General features: G+C 41.6%; 1 protein-coding gene across 2 annotated transcripts in view; it reads right to left on the reverse strand.

Moving 5' to 3' along the window:
• Positions 1-11805, reverse strand: part of TCTN2 (tectonic family member 2) — a 42599-nt gene extending 30794 nt beyond the window's left edge. Inside the window, exons 1-7 of one of the 2 annotated variants that reach the window (XM_073676176.1) lie at positions 11634-11773; positions 10916-11089; positions 9294-9398; positions 9024-9112; positions 7415-7610; positions 3328-3428; positions 2011-2210 (exon numbers count right to left, since the gene is read on the reverse strand). In XM_073676176.1, the coding sequence (XP_073532277.1) occupies positions 2011-2210; positions 3328-3428; positions 7415-7610; positions 9024-9112; positions 9294-9360 (653 nt within the window). In that variant the 5' untranslated portion in view covers positions 9361-9398; positions 10916-11089; positions 11634-11773. Of the gene's footprint in view, positions 1-2010; positions 2211-3327; positions 3429-7414; positions 7611-9023; positions 9113-9293; positions 9399-10915; positions 11090-11633 lie in introns of both variants that reach the window. The other variant, XM_073676175.1, reaches the window with a different exon arrangement.
• Positions 11806-12910: the final 1105 nt, after the last annotated feature.

The following is a 12910-nucleotide window of genomic DNA, read 5'->3' on the forward strand; positions in this document are numbered from 1 at the left end:
AATTCTATTGCTTTCCCCATGACTCACAATCCAGAAACGTCAGTGGCTGGATGAAAGATGCAAGAGTCTGTCTGGATCCCAGAAACTCACTCAGCTTTTATGCACACACACGGATTACAAGCAAACAGGTCACAGGTGAGGATGTTACCTTTAGTAGTCATTCAAACCCATTTGTGTCAAATTCTGTGCATGTTATCAGGCCAAAATCACCAGGGTATTTGAACTTTTGATCAGGGTCATTTGGATGTTTTTGGTTGTCATTCATATTCTCTGAAACAAGGCCAAGAAAGGAAAAATTCTGCTGGGCTATGTAAACTTTTGAGCACAACTGTATGTCTGAAAGATTAACCCTTGTCATCATTTGTTTTTGGTTTTATGTTTTTTTTTACTAAACTTTTTTTATAAAATTGCTACGAATTATTTAAAAAAGCAATAGTAGTATTTTGAGCCTCTGATTACTGAGAAATGATGCATGATTCAATCAAAGGAAAGGAAGAGAGGTCCTGCAAAAAGAAATGCTCTTTACAGGAAGATCCAAGTGTAGAGATCCCCCATCTACTTGCATATCTATCTCCAGAGGCAGCACGGTGGCTCAGTGGTTAGCACTGCAGCCTTACAGCACTAGGGTCCTGGGTTGGAATCCCACCACGGACAACATCTGCAAGGAGTTTGCATGTTCTCCCCGTGTTTGCGTGGGTTTCCTCCAGGTTCTCCGGTTTCCTCCCACATTCCAAAGACATACTGATAGGGAATTTAGATTGTGAGCCCCAATGGGGACAGTGCCCATAATGTCTGAAAATTGCTGTGGAATTAATGGCGCTATATAAGTGAGTAAAATAAATTTAAAAAAATATATTGTAAGGTTGCAGATGAACAAGTCCTGGACGGAGTGTATGTCACCGAGGTGCCTAGGCTCTGTGATGTGAAACCCGAAGAACAGGTTTCAGAACGGATAGTGCCAAGGTTTGTTTTTTTTTAATGGGTCCAGGTTTTAAGAACAGCCACTAGAGCTGAGAGGGACTGGCCGTTCCCATACCTTGTTCCAGGCCTTCCAATGGCCTATTTAAGGCCGTCCAGCTGCTCCATTCAAGGTCTGTGTGTGGGAGAGAGAGAAGTGGAAAGATTTCTTGATGTAGATCAGACTCAGAAGAAACTGTTGTGTATCTGCACGGATGAGCCCGTAAAGGTTTATGGACCATTTTGGTTTTGTTATATCTTTTATGGGGAGGAAAGGCTATATTGCTTTGTGAGCTGTTTATGGGCATTTAATAAACTGCTCACTTTTTGATACAAGAACCTTGTGCCTGTGTGAACGCTACCAGCTGCCAAAGAGAGTAAATTCCCACACATACATATACACACACATATATATATATATATATATATATATATATGTTGAAAAAGAAACAACTTCTTTATGTGTCATGATAACATTTATTTATCATGTACCCATAACACTGTTTCCTCAGAACCTTAAAACATTGCATGAGATAAGAAAGTATTAGATGAAGTATGAAAACCTTGAATACGAGACTATAAGACTGGTTACTACTAAACAAAATATAGAACAGAGAAATACATTAACCCTTCTGTATCACTGACAAAACCGCAGGTGGTGGCGAAACGTGCATTGTGGTGTTCTCTCTGCCCATTTACTCACTACTATGGGCCAAAAGGAACTGTTATTCAACAAATGTGTGACTGGTTTGCTTTCATCCATAATTTCATCTTATTGCTATTCATATTCCACTTATCTTATTGCATTTGTGACTGTTTACCCAGGCCACTTATTATCAGGATATTTAGTTTCCTGATGTATTTCTGAGTTTGCTCCAGATCTACGTATCCATTGTCCTCTTGATCCTATGTGTTTGTATTTTATACATATGTTTATGTAAATGCTCAATAAACTTTGATATATTTCTATTACCAATTGATCATTCATACTAAACTTACAGCGATATAGAGGGTAACTTCTTTAGGTGTACATGTAAAGAAACAGAAACTTACCCAGTATATCCCTGGTAGAAATAACCAAGAAACGGGGAATTGTCTGTAGGAGACTGGACACACAGAAACGGAAACCAATCAGGAGCATAGTTCTTCTCCTGAACACTACAAAGCTGATCAAAAGGTGGAGAGACATTTCCACCAAAGACACCGGAGTAACAGGATCCATTAAAGAGCTCTTTCATGCTTACGCTGCATTCCTAGCAAACAACGAAACAGGCCAATTATAAATTTATAAAATTGCTACAAATTATTTAAAAGGAATGTCAGCCAGATTTCACCTCCCCAAACTATTTACATGAAGCTCTTTCAAAGATTAGTACAGCAATAGCTTTCCATGGCCAGTCTGTTCCTCCATTACTGAGAAATTAGGAATTCATATGCAAATGAGGCTGTTGCAGATCTGAAGCATCTGTCACTCTAGCTCTAATCCCCGCCCAGCGCTCCTTTCTTTTGCTTTGCTGATGGCACCTTTCCCAAGAGTCACACAGCATAGAGGCTAGTCAAGCAGGAGGTCTCTGCAAAGAGAGGAGAATAGAGCTGGAGTGACAGAGGCTTCAGATCTTAGTTACCTATCAATTAACACACTGATTGCTCAGTAGCAGAGGAATGGACTGGCCATGTACAGATATTGCTGGACTTGTCTTAGAAAGAGCTTCATGCGCATATAAATAGCTTTGGGGGTGAGATCCTGCTGATAAATTTCCCTTAAGAAACCTCTTGACCCTTTAGATATAACTTATAGGACATCAAAAAGATAAATGTAATTATAGAACTCCAACTCCAAGGCTGTTAAGTCAAATTTCTGAGTAATTACATTAGGAAAGCAGAATTGAGTTACATATAAATGCAGTTATACACCGTCCCCCGGCTATAGTCCAGCCAAGTTACAAATTGAAACAGACTGTAGTCATTCATTTAAAGCCCCTTTATTTGCTCAGTAAGCAAAGCAGGACAACTGATCCTAGGAAAGGCTCATATATACAGAAATGTTGCTCTCATAATTACTGAGTGACTTAAGGTACTTGCCCTGTAACAATGAGACTGCTGCTATCTTTTATTAAAATTACTCATAGTCATAAGAAGACCATATATTAGTAAATTATGTTAAGAAAAATACTGCTCCTTTCACAGGTTGCCTGAAAATATTCTGGTCTGCAGGCATAATATGCTGTAATAATGCATACTGATCTTTTTTCTATTTTGAGGACACTGATTATTTTACATCACGTATAAGAATGAACACATTTCTCACAAATACGACAAATTTTACATTACGTGCCAGAACACGACAACAAAAAGAAGCAAATAAGTTACCTGGTCACAGCAGCAGCGCGCGTCACAGGCCCCGGCCGTCAGATTACAGGGACAGGGCCCCAGTGGTTGGTACGCTTGGTTTGGGATCACAGTTTTATTCTCTGTAAAATCAGTATCTTGTAAACTTTCAGGTACAAAAATTCAACAGTTCAATAAAGAAATGTGCAGATTGTAACATCAGCTTTATGCTATGATGGAAGTGGTTGTCCAGATGTATGGCTGGGGCAACAAGGTAAGACTTGGGCAGGGGAAGACGTTATAAAATCATAAGATGATAGTTTCCTCAATGTCTCCATATAGAAAGCAATGCATTGGGTGAGCTTTGTAAAAAAAAAAAAAAAACCTCCTGTAGACGGGATCCGCACAGGAAAGCACTGAAAATGCATAATGTTTATTCTACAACCTTCACTAAACCAAATGTTGCCTGGACTAAATCCTAAAGGGAACCTGTCAAGAAGATTTTACGAATGAAACTAGTGGTATGGCTATAGGGGTCAAGAACAACAGAAAATATGACACTGGTTTTGTACCAATCCGATGTCAGCACTGTGACATCGAGCTATGAGGCCACATGCTAATCAGCCTGGAAATGCATTGTGGGGGGAGGGAGGTTGTGACATCCGGAGCGCGCCAACAAGTCCCCAATGCACTTCCAGGCCTGTTTGCATGTGGATTTAAAGGAAATCTGTCTAGTCGGATAAGGCCCTTAACCTGCAGATATAGGTTTAACACGCAGGTTAATAGCATCTGGAAGGTGCCCGGACACAGTAATGAAAGTGCGGCACCCTGGAGAAAATGAACTTTATTTCTCCTAGCAGCTGCCGGCTTTCAGTCATACAGGTGTGTTACAGTCACTGCTCAGTATATACCTCAGCATATACATACCTCAGTATATACCTCATTCAAAGTGGCAGGCATGCGTACGACTGCTGCTGTCAATGCTGAAAGAGGTGACTGAAACCACACAGGAGCTGTGTGTGACTGAAGACCAGCAGTCTCCAGAAGGAATAAGATTAATTTTCTACCAGGTACCGCACTTTTAGTTCAGTGGCCAGGCACCTTCCTAACTCTATTAACCTGCAGATTTACCCAATATCTCCAGGTTAATAGCATTTTCCGACCGGACAGGTTCCTAAACAGGATTTCTCATATCAGATTATGACAGACAAGTATCATTTTTATGCCTGAAGAAGGAAGCGCCGAAAAGCACGTTGTGTCCTACGCCGTTGCAGGGATACAGGCACATTCTGGTATAGGTTTACTTTGGCACTTTATATAATCATGTTTAGCATTTATTATCATGTGAATGTTATATGGCACTTTATCTCCTCCTGATAGGCAGTGGATCAATAATATAGTTATGCACTTTGCATCTTGTAATGTATGATACATGTTACACTGACACCTACTCATCTACCACACCACCTGGTATATTCTGAATATGCATGTACTTATATCATATCTTGCAATTACATTATTTTGCAATTAAGTCCCATTCCTGTAAACTACTAACATTGCTTATAAGATATTTTACTATATGACCTGTATTTGTCATCCCTGCCAGGTCGTCTTTTTGCCCATTGTGGTTCTATTTTTAAATTCCCATATCTTTAATTTTAAATATGTTGTTCATCTTATAAAAAACATATATTATTTACGTGCTTTGGAGCTCAATTCATTACAGGTTTACATTATTGTTCTGAGTTTGCACATGTTACTATAGATTACATCTTCACTATTTTTTTATATGAGGTGAAAGAGCTGGAAAAAAACAATAGCACAATAGGGTCTTAACCGATTAAAGATAGGACGGGTGGGTGAGGGATTTGCTCATCTGGCTCACGTTGTGCGGCCACAGGCACAGATTTCCCTTAGAATGGCTGCTGCAGACCCACGTGGAAGATTAATGCAATGTGGTGGGAGGAGATGGGGTTAATCCTGAGCTACCTATTTGGATGAAGGATGGAGCCAATGAAGGATCAGATAAAATGCAGTTTATTTGTCTGTGAGTTTTGAAGTATATACACCTCTTCCTCAGGACAAAACCACAAGTGCCACTTGTGATTTTGTCTTAAGGAAGCGGTGTATATACTTCAAAACACGTTGACAAATAAACTGCATTTTATCTGATCCTTTGTTGGCTGCGTCCTTCATCTGAACAGGCAGCGAAGGATTAACCCCATCTCCTCCCACCACACTGCATTAGTATTTCTTTATATACTGCTCAAAAAAATAAAGGGAACACACAAATAACACATCCTAGATCTGAATGAATGAAATATTCTCATTGAATACTTTGTTCTGTACAAAGTTGAATGTGCTGAAAACAAAATCACACAAAAATCATCAATGGAAATCAAATTTATTAACCAATGGAGGTCTGGATTTGGAGTCACCCCCAAAATTAAAGTGGAAAAACACACTACAGGCTGATCCAACTTTGATGTAATGTCCTTAAAACAAGTTAAAATGAGGCTCAGTATTGTGTGTGGCCTCCACGTGCCTGTATGACCTCCCTACAACGCCTGGGCATGCTCCTGATGAGGTTGCGGATGGTCTCCTGCGACCTGGACTAAAGCATCCGCCAACTCCTGGACAGTCTGTGCTGCAACGTGACGTTGGTGGATGGAGCGAGACATGATGTCCCAGATGTGCTCAATCGGATTCAGGTCTGGGGAACGGGCGGGCCAGTCCATAGCTTCAATGCCTTCATCTTGCAGGAACTGCTGACACACTCCAGCCACATGAGGTCTGGCATTGTCCTGCATTAGGAGGAACCCAGGGCCAACCGCACCAGCATATGGTCTCACAAGGGGTCTGAGGATCTCATCTCGGTACCTAATGCCACTCAGGCTACCTCTGGCGAGCACATGGAGGGCTGTGCGGCCCTCCAAAGAAATGCCACCCCACACCACTACTGACCCACTGCCAAACCGGTCATGCTGAAGGATGTTGCAGGCAGCAGATCACTCTCTACGGCGTCTCCAGACTCTGTCACATGTGCTCAGTGTGAACCTGCTTTCATCTGCAAAGAGCACAGGGTGCCAGTGGCGACTTTGCCAATCCAGGTGTTCTGTGGCAAATGCCAAGCATCCTGCACGGTGTTGGGCTGTGAGCACAACCCCCCCCCCCCCCATCTGTGGACGTCAGGCCTTCATACCACCCTCATGGAGTCAGTTTCTAACCGTTTGTGCAGACACATGCACATTTGTGGCCTTCTGGAGGTCATTTTGCAGGGCTCTGGCAGTGCTCCTCCTGTTCCTCCTTGCACAAAGGCGGAGGTAGCGGTCCTGCTGCTGGGTTGTGGCCCTTCTACGACCCCCTTCACGTCTTCTGGTGTACTGGCCTGTCTCCTGGTAGTGCCTCCAGCCTCTGGACACTACGCTGACAGACACAGCAAACCTTCTTGCCACAGCTCGCATTGATGTGCCATCCTGGATGAGCTGCACTACCTGAGCAACTTCTGTGGGTTGTAGAGTCCGTCTCATGCTACCACGAGTGTGAAAGCACAACCAACATTCAAAAGTGACCAAAACATCATCCAGAAAGGATTGGTACTGAGATGTGGTCTGTGGTCCCCACCTGCAGAACCACTCCTTTTATTGAGGGTGTATTGATAATTGCCAATAATTTCCATCTATTGTCTATTCCATTTGCACAACAGCATGTGAAATTGATTATCAATCAGTATTGCTTCCTAAGTGGACAGTTTGATTTCACAGAAGTTTGATTTATTTGGAGTTATATTCTGTTGTTGAAGTGTTCCCTTTGTTTTTTTTGAGCAGTGTACTATTGTTCTCGTTTTCACTAATATAAGTAATAAAATTGTGCTGGCAGGTTTCCTTCCACAAATATGCAAGAAATATCACAAAAATATAAAAATTTGCAGCTTATATATTCGAACCTACTTAAATAATAAATTAATCTTCACTTATTCCAATATGTCTAGTTTTAATAATCGCTATAATTTACATGTACAGTGTGTAAAAAGAGCATGGTACCCCACTATACCATGGTACCCACTATGCCTGGATATTCTTCTCCTACTAAACATCCCCTGCATGCAGCCATGTGAATAGCCCCTTACCTGAGACAGCCCCCACAAAGGTGGTGTTGGTAAAAATCTCGGCATGAATAAGCATGCTGGCTATGGGTCGGCCATTCTCACAGGCGGTGACTTGAAGGGTTTCCACAACACACTGAACCTCGGGGCAGCAATTTGCTTCACTGCCTGAACATAAGGTCAGGTTCTTCATGGAGGTTACCAGAACTTTAGTTACAACCTGCAAGGGAGATCCAAAATAGCAAAGTAATTCATGGATCGTTCCATGGGTCAAAACAGGCGCTGGTAGTATCCGTCATATATGAGCAGAAGCCACAATGCAATGTGAACAAAGCTTTACAAGTCACTAAGGATAACTTACAATGGCGCCTATACTGAGACAATAAAGGGTCAGAAGGACACAATTTAAAGGGGTTATCCAGGATTATACTAATGTTTTTCTGTCGACCTAAGAACTAACAGACAGGTAGGTGTAAAGTAGTTCATTTTAATTACTTCTTTTCTCATCTCCTAGGGCAGTGTTCCCCAACTCCAGTCCCGAGACCCACCAACAGGTCATGTTTTCAGGATCTCCTTAGTATTGCTCAGGTGATCATTACATCACCTGCACAGGCAATAATTCCATCACCTGTGTAATAGTAAGGAAATCCTGAAAAACATGACCTGTTGGGAGGGCCTTGAGGACTGGAGTTGGGGAACACTGTCCTAGGGCACTACCCTCCATTTTCTACAGCGTCTTCCACTTCCATCATCCACAACTATCACTAACTGCACATCCCAGGCTTTGGGAGGAGATTCCCCTTCTGTAGTCATACCCACGCTCCCTGGAGAATATCGCACAATACAATTCTACTTTATTGAACCAACACTCAAAACTACACAGCAACTTTACCAAACGCATTTAGTCATATGCTCAGCAGACAGGTCAGATCAGATATAAAAAATTAAGGCATGGACTAACTGCAAGACCCTACAGCCGCTGCAGTCCTCATAATTACACCCATCCCTAACGGATATAAACATAGAACTAACATTTTATAGGTTCAAGACAGTGAACACCAATTACTTTACCAAATAAAGGGATCATGGCGTTCTTTTTAGTGATCGACATGTGTTACCCTTGCTAAGCTCTTGAAGCCTATTTTTCAAAAAATAACTTTGCCTGCATTTGATCTTTAAGGCACCACTTTTTTTTTTTATATTACCGCTGTATAGGTGCCACTAAAGTAAGTTCCCTGCCACTAGTCTCATAATTACCAGGCGCTATCTTCATCTGTTCTTGGCGTCGCTCTGGTCGGTCTCCAGCAAGTTGTGCTCTGCTGGATTGCTGCAGTGTTTGCTGGGTGATTCGGAAGTCACAACTCAATATACATCCATAAGAGCCAGAACGATGCTCTCATAAACTTACATTGAGAGCTTGTGACCGTTACCTCTGACTTCTGTCTTGTCACAAGATGGCGGCACAGGACCGGAGCAGCACCGGGAAGAGCTAAAGACGGTGGGTGGTGAGTATAATACTAGGGGCAGGGACCTTACCTTAGTGGCACCGCTCCAGCACTGAAATGAAACATAAAACGCTGCAGTGGTGCTTTAACAGTCTATTAATTTCCCTTAATATTCTAATCTCACTAACCAGTTGTGCCCCAGCAGCAAACGATTCCAGACTTGATGACCAGTTCTCTGTGGTGGCCTCTCCGTTACAGCTTGGTGATGGTATAGAAGCTAGAAAAAAAAAAATGTATTGATACACACTAATCCTATAAAAACTAAAAGCTCGACAAAAACAGGTGAAAATACAATAACAAATTGAGCCCATAGTGACACATGGTAATGGTATAAATACTAAAAGCGTATATATTATTATTATTGCAGTTAGGACGATGGAGAAAATCACGGAACTTACTTGTATCGGCGATGACCGCAAGAGATAACTGATCAGAGGAGACATTAGCAACAAGAAACGTGGTCATTTGTGGTCCAGACAAAAAGACCGTGGAAGGATAGAAACCTAAATGTAAAAGTACAAAAAACTCTAATTAAACTCTATCATCATTAATTACTAACAGCTTGGTCAAACTAAAGGCTGAAAGGGGATGTCCAGTCATAATAATAATAAACTTTCATCATTAACAAAGCTCCATTGATGTCTTGCTCTCAGCAGATGGAGGGGGCTGGCTCATTTTGCCAGCCCCCAATCTATATCTATGAATCAATGAACATATGGGGGATACTGAACACCCCACAATGTACTTATGGTGATACAGTCATGTATCAACTACTGTATGATCACACGATTCCTGTCCTTCATGATGTAGGTACTGCCCTCTACTACAACTCCTAAGCTCCTAGGAGAATGGCAAAGCAATGAGACTATCAAATAAGTGCAAAATCCCCAAGTGCCAACAATGCAGCAATAGTACTAAATGTTCCTTCAAGGAAGCTCAAAAACAAACTGACAGAAAAATAAAGTCCAAAAGCTTCTCACTACTTAGCCAGAGTTAGAGAAAGTCCAGGACTGCAAAATGGCCCTGAACTCTCTCCAACTCCAGAGGGTAGTCCTGGGTTATATAGAGCAAGGTCTGCAGGTTGTGGTTGTCAGGCCTCATTCAGACATCAGTGATTTTTTTAGTAAGCAAAAACTGACCAACTTTCATCAGTGCTAGGTCTGTGTGAGTTTTTACAGTCAAAGTTTCATCAATTTTTCTTGTAAAAAAAAATGACGGAGTTTCTAAAGTTTCTCCAATCAAACAGTGAAAAACAAATAGCACCCAATCGGCATCCAAGTGCTGTCCAAATTTTTCACCCCATACACTTGACTCAGATCAAAATTGGACATGCCTCTGTGTTTTGGTTCAGGCCACACAAAAAATGTGAATAAAACGTGTATATTTTTAAAACTAATGTCTGAATCAGCTCTAAGGGTGATTTATGTTTTTAAATGTATGTCTAGTATCAATATATATTTCATAAAATTACCATGTTCATATATTATATTGAGCGTGCGCAGTTGTTCTAGAGTGGTACATCAGTTTATGAATCAGTCGCGATGGAGAAGGGGGCTGGCTTAGTTAACCCCCTTTGTACATGGATAGTCATGCGAATACACTGGAGGAGGAAGTTTGGAGTTCTCTCCTATGTCAAAGCAATTGTGCAAACAGAGTTACCAGGATGGAACAAATGTGGAACTTTGATAAGGAAAGAATTTTATATATTTTTATTATAAACACATATAAAGCTGTTCTTCTGGCAGGAGAACCACCTTATTCAATTAGGTGTTTCCTCCCGCACTCATGGAATCCAGACACAATTTTCAAGAAAAACACAACTTAAAAAGGACAATCTCTGAAAATACGTTAACACTGGAGGTCTCTGCTGTGTAGCCCCTCAGCAATCAACGGTTCATTTCCACCTTCATTGTCACAACAGGAAGATTAAGTATTACACTGTTGCCATCAAGATCAGGGGACTGTCCGTGTAACACATGATTACACCAGATTGCCCAGAGTTGCTCTTGATGAGGGTCACCTTAAAAGGGTTGTCTTCATTTTTTTTTCTTTAATGCATGTATTTCGGGCTAAAAAAATTTTTTTGCAATTCGGTTCCGTTAAACATTTTGCACCATTTGGCTTTTACAGACTCTTTGTTTCTCTCCAAATCCAAGCATGATGTGGTCTGTGGTCATAAATCAGCAGAGAGGAGCTTAAAAAAAAGTCAGATAAAAGGACAAAATGTCAGACCATGTAACTGATAGGTTCTCAGTTAACTCATTCTACAGTCAGCAATAATCAGCGTAACACAGCAGCTGTAGGAGGCAAACTATGCAAATTTTGAATGAAACCCAATTGCAAAAATTATTTTTAACCAAAATACATGTATTTCATTAAAACAACAAATTGTCCCGATAGTTGGGACAACCCCTTTAACCTCTGAAAGCCAGACAAGCCCTGTAGTATCTATGGCCTGACTCAGATCAGAGTAGGAGTCTGCTGCCGTCACCAGAATACAGCAGGGGTAATACTGGACAGTCTGTACTCTGATAATCGGCACATTGCCCTTCAGCAGGACTGGGACCCCCATTACCACTAACGTGGCTTTAGTGCAGATCCCTGTGCAGCAGCTTCCTGTCTGTTAGGGCATGTGTGTACTAGGGCTTACCATTCATCATTTCCCCAATATATTACTAGTCTAGGAAACAGCAGAGCACAAAACACCACAACCTATGACATCCGAGCTTAACACTCACCTATCACTGCCTGAGCCCTGGCCTGAGCTAGTAATCCGACCACTGCTAAGGTCACCAGGTGCGACGCCTCCATAGGCAGCATCGTAGCAGCCCGCTCTACTACACAATACCGCGCACCCACGTTGCTAAGACGCCATGTCAGGCCTGCTATGCGTTCCACAGTAACCAAGCGAAAAATTGGCCAATCAAAGGGAGAAGGTAAATCACGTGGGCTGCAGTGACGTTCAATAGCCAATCGGTTACTTGCAGGAAGTGTTTGCGAAAGGAAGTGTGACTCTGGCAACTGGGGCTTTTTTTCTCTTCCCCCTTTTCCCTGGGCAATGTTAGAAAGGTTCCGCGGTATTTGATACACTGTGTGCTGCAGAATATTGACGTCGGGGAATCACTGAGCGGTCAGATTACATGACTGTAATGTAAATGATGAAATGCCGTAAAGCGATATCCTGCTGTAGATGCACAGCCTGGGAATGCATAGTTAACCGGTCTGACACCGGGCCATTTACCCTGTTCCTGACCAAGCACAGGTTTTCTTTCGTACATGAGGTTTAAAAAGCTGTAAAATATTTTCTCATTCGGATACTCAAGTAATTGTGTATTTTTTCCTGATACACAGAGCTTCATTTTTATGTCATATTCTTTTTTTTTTGTTGTTGATATTGGTGGAAAAGTAAGGGAAATAAGTGTCTGCTTTTCCCATTTTTATAATTATGACAATAAAAAATTACTAGAATACATAAAAAATGTGTTCCTCATTCTATAAGGGTTATTTTTCTCTATCGGACCCGGGTTACTATCAGCAATTTGGATTGATGGCAGAATTTTTATTTATTTTGTTTTTTTACCTGATATTTTTTATTTATTTTTCATATTGTGCCTCCCATCCCCCATAAGGTCATAACAGACCTTTGGGGGAGGGGGGGGGGGGCATTTAAATATTGACATTTTTTTTTTTTTCAGTCTTATTTCCTTTGTAACCGGGGCTGGTATATTGGCTCCAGATACGCTGCCTCCTGCTGTCGGGGTCTCCTATGACCCAGCAGCTCCTGATCTCTCCCTATACATTGTGATCACATAACCGCTGTGTATGGAGGAGGAAGAGATGTCAGCACTTCTTTTTACTGTGCACATAGCGCTTATCTATTGATGGAGAAGGCACAGACAGTAATAAATCATCTCTGCCTTCGCAATGGTGACTCCAGCTGTCTCTGACAACCTGATCTCCACTCCCGCAGCAACATGATCGCATGTCACTCCGCTACTATGCAGTAACATAGAAC

Source organism: Phyllobates terribilis, unplaced genomic scaffold (assembly GCF_046119375.1).
Source record: "Phyllobates terribilis strain yellow unplaced genomic scaffold, ASM4611937v1 Scaffold_1__5_contigs__length_1240528914, whole genome shotgun sequence".
Lineage (NCBI taxonomy): Eukaryota > Metazoa > Chordata > Amphibia > Anura > Dendrobatidae > Phyllobates > Phyllobates terribilis.